At 39.7% G+C, this 14,816-nt stretch overlaps 1 protein-coding gene across 1 annotated transcript in view; it reads right to left on the bottom strand.

Moving 5' to 3' along the window:
• Positions 1 to 14,816, bottom strand: part of FER1L6 (fer-1 like family member 6) — a 198,648-nt gene that overhangs the window by 73,320 nt on the left and 110,512 nt on the right. The window contains 2 exon segments of the mRNA XM_078151798.1: positions 602 to 763; positions 2,351 to 2,461. Coding sequence (XP_078007924.1) covers positions 602 to 763; positions 2,351 to 2,461 — 273 coding nt within the window.

The raw sequence follows: 14,816 nt of genomic DNA, 5'->3' as shown, positions 1-14,816 counted from the left end.
CTTTACCCACTATGCCACCTGGCTGCCCTTACATTCTAGCAGTAGGCACACACTAATAAAAGATGAAGAACACTCCAAGCATGCTTGCGGGGTATATCCCATATGAAAGATTTGATATATGTAGACAAGAGTCACATGGAATGAGAAGGATTGGATGCATTGTGCTCTGTACCATTGGGAGAAGCGTCTACACTTGTAACACTGCAGATTCATCTTAGTATCACAGTACTTTAAATGTAAAAAAAAAAGAAACAATGATTTTATCATATAATTTAGATTCTTCACTTCTTCAGACTGACCTTTCCTCTAATTAGTATGATTTAGGATCAGAGATTAGAAAGCTGGAAATGAAAGGGACCATCTAATCCAATCCCCTTATTCTGCATTTGAGAAAATTGAGGCCCAGAAAAGTAAAGTATTTTGTCCAAGGTCACACCAATAGTGTTACTGATAGAATTTGAACTCAAGTCCTCTGACATCAGAGCCAGTACTCTTTCCGGTGTGGCCCAAAATATACTCGCAGGCCCTAAAAGCCAAATTGAAAGTAAAGCATGTCCCACACATAGGAAGTAGCAATAGATGGACCGTAAGAGGGACCCACCACTTCAAACCAATCCACTTGGACATTGAAGTTAGGATTGTTCTTGTAGCTCTGGATCACACAGGATTTCACTCCTCTCCCAGCACACTCTATGAGCACCTGAGGGCGATCCACTGAGAGGAGATGCACTTTCTTCATTTCTCGAACACCCCAGAAGAGAACCTAGAGACAAACCCAATGGCACAGTCAATAAGAAAGGCTCTGAAAAGCCCATCAACCCAAGCATTTATTAAGTACCCATTCTGCAAAAGGCACTGTGCAACCACAAAATAGTACCTGCCCTCAAGTAGCTTACATTTTTTGAGGGGGGAGGAGATATAACCTGTAAATATATATTATTTGAGGAGGAAGAAGACAAATAGGAGAATTAGGAAAGACATCCCTTAACATGTGGCCCTTTAACTAAAACTTAAAGGATTTTTAGACACAAAGGTAAGAATCACAGATTTAGAGCCAGAAAGAGTCTCAGAGGTCATTGAGTCCAGCCACTTCATTTTACAAATGAAGAAACTGAGACCCAGAGAGGTTAAGTCACTTGCCCAGGTTCATCTAGCTAGTTAGTGAATTTGAACATAGATCTTTATGACTATATCTGCCGTGGCCTAGCTACTGCACCGAGCAGCTCATCAGAGGTTAGTAAACTATGGCCCATGGACCAAATCGCGCATTACAGTCTGTTTTTGTATGGCCCAGGAACTACAGTCCACATTTGACCCACATGCCATAGCTTTCAACCTTATGGGGGGGCATCCTGTCCAAAGGACCATATGATCATAATTCTAGAGCTAGAAGAGACCCTCAGAGGTCATCTTAGTCCAATCCTCTCATTTTTCAGATGAAGAAACTGAGGCCGAGAGGTTAAGGTATTTTCACAAGGTCGCCTAGGTCATATATAGCAGAAGCAGAATTTCAACTGTCAAGAAAAAAAAATAAATTCTCCTAAAGAAGTGTTTTTGTTCAGTCGTTTCCAACTCTTTGTGACCCCATTTGGGGTTTTCTTGGCAAAGATGCTGGAGTTCATTCCTTTGATAGATGGTTTAGACTACATGGGTTGGACACCAAAGTCCTTTCCAAGCTCTCAGATTCTTCAATTCTTTGGTTTGATGCTGTAAATCATTTGTAAAAGCTTGTCCATTCTCTATTAATTTCTCTTATCCAAGATACTTTGGATACTTGGGTAAGAAGTTCTTACAAAACTTTATATAAATGGGTTACATAATCATATGGGTCGGTGGTTATATTTCCTTGTTTTTTTGTTTGTTTTTTGGTAATGACAAAGTCTTTAATATATTTTCTTTCTTCAGGTACTTTGAAAACTAATCATACCTCGATAGCTTCAAAATTGTGTTTCCTCAAGCACAGGAAAAGTGATGTCAACAACAACAAATGACAAAAATCTATATTTGTGTACTTAGAGGCATCACAAGATGGTGAGATTGCCTCAGTGCCAAGAGGAGATGGGTTCAAGTCCTGCCTGTGACACATACTGACTTTGTGTTCCCAGGCAAGTCCCTTAAATTCTCAGTGTCCCAGGAAACTCTGTAAGACTATTATCTGCAGAGCAAGTGCTGATCTGCATTAGTGGAGGTGGAGGTAGGGAGGAATATCCTCAAAGAGAGTTCCTTGAATTGATGAAATCACCCAAATTCCAAATTTATGGCTAATGTTCAAATGATACACTGCCCACTTAGGGAGATTTTAATGCCTTTGAATCCGATGGAAAATTCCAAAATTTTTTCTAAGCCTTACCTCTACTCTGTATGTACTCAGCACAGGACGAATATTGGCAGGCACTGGATAGATCTGGGCGACATCGGGTGGGTCAACGGGAGGAAGATCTTGTGGGCCTGAGGAAGGAACCTAACAAACAAAGCAAATGCTCATTAGCAAGGGACAAGAAAACCAAGAGGATTCGGGAGAATGGAGAACAAGATACTTCTTGACGGTGTTGAACTTTATTTCCTTTGAACTTCATGTAAAATGCCTTGCAAACTTTGAAGTACTACATAAATATAAAATATTAGTAGTTAAGATTTATATAGCACCGGCTATGTGCCAGGCACTGTGCTAAACACTTTACAATTTTTATCCCATTTGATCTTCACAACAACCCTGGGAGGCAGGTGCTATTATTACATCCTCATTTTACAGATGGGAAACTGAGGAAAACAGAAGGTAAGTGGCTTACCCTAGGTAACGTAAGTAGTAGGTATTTGAGGCAGGCTTCAAACTCAGGTCTTCCTGACTCCAAGTCCTGTGCTTTATTCACTTTAAATGTAGGAGTAGTTGGGGCAGCTAGGTGGCACAGTGGGTAGAGTACCAGCCCTGAAGTCAGGAAGACCTGAGTTCAAATCTAGCCTTAGACCAAACACTTGACACTTACTAGCTGTGTGACCCTGGGCAGGTCACTTAACCCCAATTTGCTTAAAAATAAAAAGTAGGAATAGTTCAGAACAAATGCCATGGTCATACTTTAGAAATGACTACTTCTATCTTCATATTAAATTTTTCTGATGGGAGTTTGGTATACAAGCTATATAAACAATTAACAGACATTAACTATATCTATTTCTATTTAATCAAAAGACATGTCTGATAGATAGTCAAATAATATGGACAGTTCTCAAAAGAAGAATTGCAACCTAGTAGCTATATGAAAGAAACCCTAATGATAAAAGGAATTCAAATCAAAACAACCCTGAGGTTTTACCTCACACCTTATAAATTGGCGGAAACAACAACAAATGGGAATAGTCAACTTTGCAGGGGTTGTGGAAAGATAAGCACACTGGTGCATTGTTGGTGGAGTTGTGTGTTTGCATGTATCAAACCTAGTAACACTTTCTATGATAGCAAAAATAGTAAAGAAATGGAAACAAAGTAGATGTCCATCAATTGGAGAATGTGATATTGTGCTGTAAGAAATGAAGAATGTGATAAATACAGAGGAGCATAGGAATATTTACATGAACTGATGTAAAATAAAGAGACTATTAGTCAGGAAAATAATATTCATAGTAACTATGATGTAAATAGAATGAACAACCCTCCCCCCACACACACACTCATACAAAGTAGAAGTGAATCGTGCTAATTAGCAAAGAAGAAATGTGAGAAGACATTCCCACAACATCACTTTGAAGAGGTGGGAAGTCCACAAGTGTACATTTCACATATTTTCAGATTTTTTTTGATGTATTTACTGGTTATGCTGATTTATTCTTCCTTTTTTAATTTAAAAATATAATTTGTTATATGGGTGTTATGGAAGGGGAAAGGATAGTGAAGGAAACTAAGGTTGTATAAAAAAATAAAACCTTATTTAAAAAAGAAATGCTTATTTCTGCAATTTGGAAAAATGCTGAAAAAAGTGGCTTAAATATCCATGTCTTTTGACCCAGATATCCCACTACTAAGCTCATGTACAAGAGAGGTCAAAAATAGAAAGATAACAGATAAAACAAAAATTCCTAGCTGTACTTGTAGCAGCTAATTACTGGAAACAAAGTTGATCCCAGGTACCCATCACCCACGGAATGGCTAAATAAATTGCAGTACATGAATGTAATGGAATATCACTGACTTATAAGAATGGATTAATATGAACCTCACAGAGAAACATAGAAGACATTTTAATTCAATATACATAACATACACAAGATACATGACTATAGTAATACAAATGTGAAGAACAACCAAAAAAAATAAATCTATAATTATAGTGTACTTATAATGAACAATTCTGTCCTCAAGGAAGACACGAAAAAAAGCACCTTCTTCCCTCCTTTAATAAAAGAAAAGGAGACTATCAGCGTGGAATGTTGCTTATCTTGTCAGACTCGGTTAATGTCTCGGCTACTTTTAGTAAACTGCTTTTTTTCTATTTCATTGTCACAAGGGAAGGCTTCCTGGGTAGGATTGTGGGAGGAAAGGGTATATTTAGAGATGAAGGTGATATAAAAACTAAAGATTTCAATAAAAAAAATTACCTATTCCCCTCCCTCACCTTTTACATGGAGAAATATCTAATATGACTGTGTCAGATGCTCATAGAAATGTCTAATTATATTATAGTATTCATGATGATGGCTAAACAATAATTAATTTGTTTCTATAGTGTTTTATGGTCTACCAGGTGCTTTCCACACATTGTCTTGTTTCAGCTTCACAAGAACCCTGTAAAGGAAGTACTGCAGATATGGTTATTCTAATGTTTCATGAAGAAACTGAGGTTAAGAGAAGTGAAATGACTTGCCCAGGGTCATACAATAAGACCAGCTATTTAGCCACTACACCATGCATTTTTTCTAGAGAAATAAAAATGAAATATCTTAAACATAAATCTTTGGGGTGTACAAAGCTCATCTTTACAGTTTTGCACACATATACAACAGTGGAGGTGTCATTGTCTTTCACCCAAATTTCTTGGAAAGGGCCATACATATCCAATGTAATGCCCCCATCTCCCTTCATTAATCTAACAGTCCATCTTTCAGACCTGCTTCAAAACTCATCCACTCAAAAAGGGCTTCCTTGATCAGCTCTGTTCTCAATCTGGTCACTTTCCTGTCTTCTGGGCTATCCCAGGTGGCCTCTGTTCATTAGCCTCCTCTTAGTTCAAAGTACCACCAATGTATAAACTATTACTTGTGGAAGTGAGGCTAAGCAATGGGTCAAACCAGTATTATTATTGTTGTCATGATGACAATGAGGATTACTTATTCTTCTAAGTGCAGTTCCCATTTGTGAGAAATGATTATTTCTCTCTTGTATTAACAACTAATTATTGAATCTGAACCGTTTTTCCCCTTTTCTACTTCCTTATCCAGAAATCAACCAGCGTGCAAAATCTTTCTAAAAAATTACCTAGCCAAAATAGCTGAGATCTAATCAAAGACAATAAAAGAAATTCCAAATTCAGTCGCATGGGTGCATTCCTATTCATTTTCTTTACTCAGGGAAAATGTCGATTCTTCCTTTTGTCAGACAGGTGATATGGAAATTGATAAGTTCCAGATTTGGGTATGGATTCAAGTCATGTACCCAAGGATCCTCATTGTAATATAGCCAGCCTCTCACTGTAATATTCATTTTCTCATTAATTGCTAGCCAGAGTTGATTGCTACCCTCAGGAATACCTACTCTTCCAAGAGTATATAAACATCATGAGGAGTCTTTGGTCTGAGAGAGATGGCCAAATGACTGTCCTTTTTATTAATAAAGATGCTAGCATTATTAATAAAATGATTATCACGTATCATCATGTCTCTCAAAACTTTTTAAACATCACATATTTTGAGAGATGTCTTTACTAAATACAAGTATCTGTAAAAAGTAGTAATGGGGGGAAGCCACTAGGTGGCACAGTGGATAGAGCGCCGGCCCTGGAGTCAGGAGGACCTGAGTTCAAATTTGGTCCCAGACCAGACACTTGACACTTACTAGCTGTGTGACCCTGGGCAAGGCACTTTAACCCCAATTGCCTTGCCAAAAAAAAAGTAGGAATGGGTTTGTGCCTGGGAGGAATTTGATTTGTGGGAGCACTCGGCTGGTCAATAAACATTTATTAAGCACTTACAGGTACTATGCTAAGGACTAGGGATACAAAGAAAGGTAAAAGACAATCTCTGCTCTCAAAAGACTCAGAGTGTAATAGGGGAAGCAATATGCAAACAACTGTGTATAAATATGATATATGCAGGATAAATTGGAAACAATCAAAAACAGACTCTGAATAAATGTTTTTGAATTGAGTATGCAGCTGCATTCGTCAATGGTTGCTTTACTTACCTTGATGCTAAACTCAGTGACAGTTATGTTTAAATTCATTCTTTCCCCTCTAGCACTTGAGGTAATGCTCTGCACCCAGAAAGTGCCTGATAAATCTTTTTTGACTGAATGACACAGTGAACCAGGAAAAGAAAACAAAAAAGAAAAACAAAAAAAGTGCGCTAGAAAATCTATTTCAGCCTCAAGCCAGGGAAACGATTTCCTGTCATTTCGGCTTCCCACACAGCTGGTGTTTTAGCAGAAGCAGGTGGGGTTGAGCTTATTACCGAAACAGTCACAGGAAAAAAGGAATCTTTCTGAGTGGGTCAGACACCAGGAATGCAAAGCAAGCTCAGGATAATGAAGCTTCCAAATGGATTGGGCTGTATACGGGAGCTCAGCAAGAACGATGATGAATCTCTGACATTGTGGCAAAGAGCTAAGCAATTCAGTGTCCAAAATTGTACATAATCTACAAAGCCAATAATCAGCTCTCCCTGCAGAGAGTAAAGCCACAGCACAGACGCAACCCTGCTACAATTTCTAGCTTTATCTTGAAAACAGAGCACCATATGTTTCCTCTTCCTGGGGCTACTTGATGAGTTTGGCCAATGAAATGCTCTGGATAGGAAAACGCCCTAGATGAATTCCTGAAAGAAGCCCTGCAAATCACAGCCAATCAGTTATTTCCAGGGCAATTCAAACCAGGAGGGATACCAAAGAGCTTTACAGATTGAATTAATTAATGGATTTGCTCCAGGCCAACATGCAGCTACTTTTTGCAATGGGATAATATCGGCATCTGGATTATCAAATAGGATGGTGTACTGAAAAGACCATAGCAGCTGCTGCAGTGAGAATTTTAGATAAGCAGATGGGGTTGGTTCAAGTGCCAGATGGGCCAAAATACCATCAGTATGGGCCAACACTCAAAAGATCAGCCCTAGGTTTTCCCCATCTAGTTACACGGAGCTTAGTGACAACCCCCAGGAGAAAATCCAGATCTATTCCCCACTCCATCTGAATTCCATTTAAACCTCTAACCTGGTTCAGCTCCTTCCTGATTCTAGACTACCTTTCTACCTTCACCCCAGCAGCCTTCTCATGGTGGAGACACCTCCATTCCTGTAAACTTTCCATTCAGTTGTTGAGTTCCATTTGAGGAAGAACCTTCAGATAGTTATGCTCACCTCTAGCTTGGCTCAGTTTTTGATGGTCCCGACCCAGCCCACCACCCACTTTAGCCCATTTTTAATATATTGTCTTCCCCTTTTAGAATGTAAAGGGTAGCTAGGTGGTACAATGGTTGTTATTGTTGTTTGTCCATGACATCAGGGAGGTGATGCCATGACCTGCAAGTTAATTGCATTTAAGTGAGGGAGGGCTGTGCCATCACCAGCCTCACTTTCTCCTCCAGTGCAGTGGATAGAGCGCTGGGCCTGGAGTCATGAATTCAAATCCAGTCTCAAAAACTTACTAGCTGTGTGACCCTAGGTAAGTCACTTAATCCTGTTTGTCTCGGTTTCCTCATCTGTAAAATGAGTTGGAGAAGGAAATATCAAACCACTTCAGTATCTTTGCCAAGAAATCTCAAATGGGGTCACAAAAAGTCAGACATGACTGAAAAATATCTGAACAACAAAAATTAGAATATAAACTCCTGACCTTTTCTTGTATGCATGTATACACACACACACATATACACATATACACATATACATATACATGTGTGTGTGTGTGTTCTCAGAGTTGGACATAGTGCCTTTCACATAGTAAATCTTTAATAAATGCTTTATCTAATCCAATCTCATCTAATACCCACACTAAGACACCCACAATGCAGCATGCATTTTGAAATGATACTGTACTGTAATGTTTCTTATGGAAATGAGGTAAGTAAGATCAGGCATAGAGAAATGGAATGCACAGATGATCCAACAACTTTTTTGTAGTCACAGCAACCTTCAAGGGGAATGCTTTTATTTGAACATTTAACGAGGAATAGTGTGGGCTGATACATAGATCCTAGAATCACATTTTAGGATAATATTGGAAGAAACCCTAGCCGTGGAATCCAAAAACTACAACATTCCCCCTTGAAGACCCTACAGTGATGGGAAATTCAATAACTCTGAAGGTAACTTAGGAACTCTACACTCTGGATGATTTTAATCTATAGGAAATTACTTCTTAAATTTGGTTAAAATCTACCTTACTGAAGCTTCTATAAATTGGTTCTAATTATGCCTTCTGGGTCAGCAATGTAGTATAGTCTACAGTGTTCTAGCCTTAGAATCAGGAACACCTAGCATCAAATCCTACCTTTCATACCTACTAGTTATCTTACACTTAGTATCTCAGTGGCCAAGGCAATGCTTTAAGACTATAAGTTACAGGCTAACTGGATCTATACTTGTGTAAGGAGTTTCCATACTGGATGTTCCCTACCATGACACAATTATAGACCTGGGTCATGCAAAACAGAATAAAGTTCTCTAGAGCCAAGTAAACCATTTGGAATTAGAAGTCCTGGGTTCAGGTTCTGTGTGACCTTGAGCAAGTGACTTTTTCTTTCTGTTTTCTCCATTTCCCTATTTATAAAATAAGAGAGATGGGCTCAGGGAGTTCTAAGGTTCCATATCTAACATTATATGGTTCTAGGATATGATCTAATCCAGGGGTGGGGAATCTGTGTCCTAGATGACATGTGCAGCCCTCTAGGTCCTCAAGTGTGGCCCTTTGACTGAATTCACTCACAGACCAGAACACAAACCAGGAAAGGAATAAACACCTTGCCCTTGATCACAGCACCTTGGAAGAACTAAAAACTTACAGGTCCCTAGAAGCATCTCTGAAAACAGCTGTACAAAACCCCTGAAGCTTGGGACAATACATTCTCCACACTGGAAGTAGACCCCTATCTTAACAAAGAGTTTAAAACTCAAGTAATTGGCTGGGATCATGAGCAAGCAGTGCAAAAAGAGTCAGACTATATTATCTTACTTTGGTGACAAAGAAGATCAAAACATACAACCAGAAGAAGACAACAAAGTCAAAGCTCCTACATCCAAAGCCTCCAAGAAAAATAAAAATCAGTCCCAGGCCATGGAAGAGTCAAAAAGGATTTTGAGAAGCAAGTAAGAGAAGTAGAGGAAAAAGTGGGAAAAGAAATGAGAGTGATACAAGAAAATAATGAAAAACAAGTCAACAGCTAACTAAAGGAAACCCAAAAAAATACTGAAGAAAATAACCCCTTAAAAAAATAGACTAACTCAAATGACAAAAGAGGTCCAAAAAGCCATTGAGGAGAAGAATGCCTTACTAAGCAGAATTGGCCAAATGGAAAAGGAAATCCAAAAGCTCACTGAAGAAAATAGTTCCTTAAAAATTAGGATAGAGTAAGTAGAATCTAATGACTTTATGAGAAATCAAGAAATTGTAAAGCAAAGCATAGCTAAGATTCTCCTTCCTACTCAAAGCCTTTCTTGAACCTCACAGTTGCTATTGTCCTCTCTCTTCAAATTAGCTTGTATTCATTTGGATATGTACATGCCTCAGTTTTGACATCTATAAAATGGGAAACATAATACTTATCATTTCTGCCTCACTGGTTTACTGGGATAAATGAGATAATGTAGGTAAAGTACTTTATAAACTTTAAAGCACTGCATAAACATCAGATGGGTAGTTAGGTAGCACAGTAATTAGAGTGTCAGGCCTTCAGTCAGGAAGACTTATCTTTCTGAGTTCAAATCTGGCCTCAGATACTTCCTAGTTGTGTGACCCTAGGCAAGTCACTTAACCCTGTTTGCCTCTATTTCCACATCTATACAATGAGCTGGAGAAGGAAATGGCAAACCACTTCATATCTCTGCCAATAAAACCTCAAATTAGGTCATAAAGAATCAGGTACAACTGAACAACAACAACAAACACACGCTATGATAATGATGGTGATTATGATACGTCTCCTTGCCTCTCTTCAACAGAACATAAACTCCTAGAGAGTAGGGAAGGCTTCATTTGTATGAGCCAAGCACACTGCCTTGGGCTTGAATTGAGTGTACAAATAAGAAAACAGAGGTTGAGTTATTTACCCCAGGCTGCAGCCAGAAGTAGCCCCCATGTAGGACATTTGCCTCTAAATGTCATTCTCTTTTTACTGAAGGAGTTGTGATCCCTACTTTACTCATGCTGTACTCACACTCCCCCCAAATAAGAAATGATCTTTACTTTCTCTGACCTCACACACCATTTTGTTTATATCTATCTCATACACTTACCACAGTTTAAGTTGTATTTTAGTTTTTTTCGATCAGTTAACATTTATTAAGCATCTTCTATGTGCCAAGTACTGTGCTATCTGCTGGGAATACAAAAAGAGGCAAAAGACAGTCCCTAACTTCAAGGAGCTTATAGCCTAATGTGGGGGGGGGGAGACATGCAAACAAATACACACAAAACAACCTATACATAGGACAAATAGCAAGTATTTAACAGAGGGAAGGCACTATAATTAAGAGGGGTTGAGGGAGCTTCTAGTAAAAAAGGACATTTAGTGGGACTTAAGGGAAGCTAGGAAGGTCAGCAGGTGGAACAAATATTGAGAGTATTCCTGGCATGGGGGTCAGCTAGAGAAAATACCCAGAGCCAAGAGATGGAGTGCCTTGTTCTTGGAATAGCCAGGAAGCCAGTGGACCAAAGAGTATGTTGTGGGGAACAAGTCATAAGAAGACTGAAAATGTAGGAGGGAGCCAGGTTATAAAAGGCTTTGAATGCCAAACAGAGCTCCTCGAGGCAATAGGGAGCCACTAGAGTTTGCTGAGTAGGGGAGTGACATGGTCATACCTGAGCTTTAAGAGAATCACTTTAGTGGATGAACGGAGGATAGATGGGAATGGGGAGAGACTTGAGGCAGGTAGACTCATCAGCAGGGTATTGCAATAATACCATAATGGGGGCCTGCACTATAGTGGCGGCAATGTGGCGGTTAAAGATGTTACAAAGGTAAAATCAGCAGGTCTTGGCAACAGCTTGGACATGAGGGTGAGAGATAGTGAACAATCTGGGATAATTCCTAGATTGTGAGACTGGGGACTGGGTGGATAGGGAAGGTAGGAGAGAGGAAGGGTTTAGGCAGCAGGGGTGGGGAACCTGAGGCCTCAAGACCACATGTGGTCCTCTAGACAGGGGAAAAGATAATGAGTTCTGTCCTGGATGTGTTGACTTTAAGATATCTACTGGACATCCAGTTCAAGAGTTCTGAAAAGCAGTTGGACATGCAAGATTGGAGGTCAGCAGAGATATTTGGGCAGGATAGGTAGATTTGAGAATCAACAGCATAGAGATGGTAATTAAATCCATGGAAACTGATGAGATCACCAAGTAATAGAGAGAGAAGAGAAGAAGGCCCAGGACAGAATCCAGAGGGACACCTACAGTTAGAGAGGGTGTGATCTGGAAGAGAATCTAGCAAAGGAAACAGAGAAGGAGTGGTCAAATGGCTAGGAGGAAAACCAGGAGATAGTGGAGTCCTGAAAACCTAGAGAGAAGAGAATATCAAGGAGGAGAGAGGGATCAATAGTGTCAAAGGCTTCAGAGAGGTCAAGGAGAATGAGAATAAAGAAAAGACTAAGATCATTAGTAACTTTGGAGAGAGCAGCTCTGGTGGAGTGACAACGTTGGAAGCTGGATTGTAAGGAGTTAAGAAGAAAGTGAGAAGAGAGAAAGTGAAGGCAGGTATTTCAAGAAGTTTAGCTTCGAAGGGCAGAAAAGTTAGCAGTGATGGAAGGATCAAGTGAGAGGTTTTCAAGATAAGATGGCATGGGCTTGTTTGTAGGCAGTTGAGAATGAGGCAGTAGAGATTGAATGTAAATGATAGCATGAGAATGACAAAGAGGACAATCTGGTGATGTCATTAGACTGTGATAGCCTTGGAGAGCAGGGACTAGCATTTTTTTTTGGCTTTTATTTGTCCCTAGTGCTTAGCACAGTACTTGGTACATAGCAGGTGCTTAATAAATGTTTACTGACTTGGATTGAAATGGAGCCACTATAGTACGGTGGAAAGAGCACTGGATTTAGAGTTAGAGCACCAGGGTTGGAACAGGAGTTCTAATGCTTTCTACCTGTCTGACCTTGGGAAAGTCACCTAACTTCTATGGGCCTTAATACTTCACCTAGAAAATGAGGGGATTCAATGGCCTTTGTGGATCCTTCCATGTGTAACTCTATGCTTCTTTGCTCTTATCTCCCTTATTAGATTAAAAAACTTCCCAAAAGCAAAGACTATGTCTTATTCACCTTTAAATGTGTGACAGGGCTCTGCAAATTTTAGCCACTTAATAAGTATCTTAGATTTGAAGTTATTGACAGAGAAGTTATTGACATCACAGGCCGTTGTGAGGGCCCGGTCCAGGCAGTGCAGCTCCCTCTCATTCTAGAGGATGGTCCATGTTTTCTTTCAAGGAGAAGAGCGAGAAAATTCCCTTGTATCTTTGGATTTATGCCTTTAAGACATGAGGCAGCTGGGTGGTGCAATGGACACAGTGCCAGGTCTGGAGTCAGGAAGACCTGAGTTCACATTGGCCTCAGACACTAGCTGGGGTACCCTGGGCAAGTCACTTAACCTTGTTTGCCTCACTTCCTCATCTGTAAAATGAGCTGGAGAAGGAAATGGTGAACCACTCCAGTATCTTTGCCAAGAAAACCCCAAACAGGGTCCCAAAGACTGAAACAACAGCAACGTCTTTAAGAAACTTACAGTAGCAAAATGAATCTTGCTATTTAGCCTATAAAAAGCAATGCTAGTATTTGAATTATGCCTTTAGACTTTCAAACACCACAAATGAAAACAAAAGAAAATAGCTGTCATGAGAGACATATTTTTAACGAAAGGGGCCACTTGAAGAAATTAATTTTCAAGAGTGCTGATGCAATGATGGCTTGAATTCAAATACATCATAGTTATGCTGTTTTTAGAAACAGAAATGACACCATCACCAAAACTGAATGTCTTAGTGTTTTAAAGAAAGTAGTGTTTGAAGGGTAATAACGTGTAAGCGAAATGTTGTTACTTAATATATTCATCTAATGATGAGCCTCCCCAGCTTTTGGATAGCTTGCCTTACACAGGGGGGAATTCTTTCATCTCATTTTCTCCCTGCTGATTCTCTGCCTTCTTGTTTCTGAGTTGTTTCAGTTGTGTCTGACTCTTCGTGACCCCATTTGAGGTTTTCTTGGCAAAGATACTGTAGTAGTTTGCCATTTCCTTCTTCAGCTTATTTTACAGATGAGAAAACTGAGGCAAACAGGGTTAAGTGACTTGCCCAGAGTCACACAGCTTTTAAGTGTTTGAGGCCGGATTTGAACTCAGGTCTTCCTGACTCCAGGCCCAGCACTTTATCCACTGCATCACCTAGGTGCCCAAAGACCAGAAGAGCCAAGTGTAAACAGATTCATCATCAAGTCTCGATGGGTGATTTTGGCCACAACTTAGGAAGACTGAGTGGAGATGCTGGGACCTATGTTGGTGGAGGGTGAGGTTGGGGGGAGGGGAGGGGATCCATTCTGTCAAAACCACAGATCCTTGAAGCATTATAATAAGAGCCAGCAAAAGTTAAGAGGGGTAAAGATATCAGGCTATAAAAACATGAAAGGTAATGGTAAGTAAGCATAGGTTCTTTCACTAAACCTCAGTATACTTGGCCTAGCTTAAAGGGAGCTGAAATGGGGTCATTCTGACTTCACGTGACGGATGCATGGGTCTTTGCCTCAGCGGGAGTGCCTGACTTAGCAGAAAGCAGGCTAACCTGCCTGGGACCAGATAAGGTACCTGTGGCAATCTGGTGCAGACCTCTGGAGTATAAAGATTTAAGATTCTGGGAAGTGGCTTGAGTTAAGATTAAGTATTCAACCTTCCTAGTGAGTAGGCAGTTAAGTGGTACAGTAAGTAGAACTCTGGACGTAGAGTCAGGAAGACTTGGGGTCAAATCATGCTTCAGACCCTTACTAGCTTAAGTGACCCTGGGTAAGTCATTTAGCTTGTGTCTGCCTCAGTTTCCTCATCTGTAAAATGGAAATAATAATGACCCCTACCTCCTTGGATTGTTGTGAGGATAAAATGTGATATTTGTAAAATGATTTGCAAACCTTAAAGTGCTTTATAAATGTTAGCTATTATTATTATTATCATTATTATCTTGATACTCTGATCTTTACTGTATCCCCATGGATTTGCTTTAAATAGTAAGTGATTCACCCATTTATCTCAACCCACTGGGTCTCAGCCCTGAAGTTATTGGACTTCCCAACCCATTTTGAAGGATAAGTCCTCTATTTCTACTATGGACCACCCTAATTCCTCTTCCTAACCAGGGGTTTTCCCTAAATACTGACATAACGCTAAATTTACTTTTCCTCTTATAAATATGTTCAATAAAGGCAA

Source organism: Phascolarctos cinereus, unplaced genomic scaffold (assembly GCF_003287225.1).
Source record: "Phascolarctos cinereus isolate Bilbo 61053 unplaced genomic scaffold, phaCin_HiC Scaffold_4;HRSCAF=312, whole genome shotgun sequence".
In the NCBI taxonomy this organism is placed as follows: Eukaryota; Metazoa; Chordata; class Mammalia; order Diprotodontia; family Phascolarctidae; genus Phascolarctos; species Phascolarctos cinereus.
This window is presented reverse-complemented; position numbering and strand designations above follow the sequence as displayed.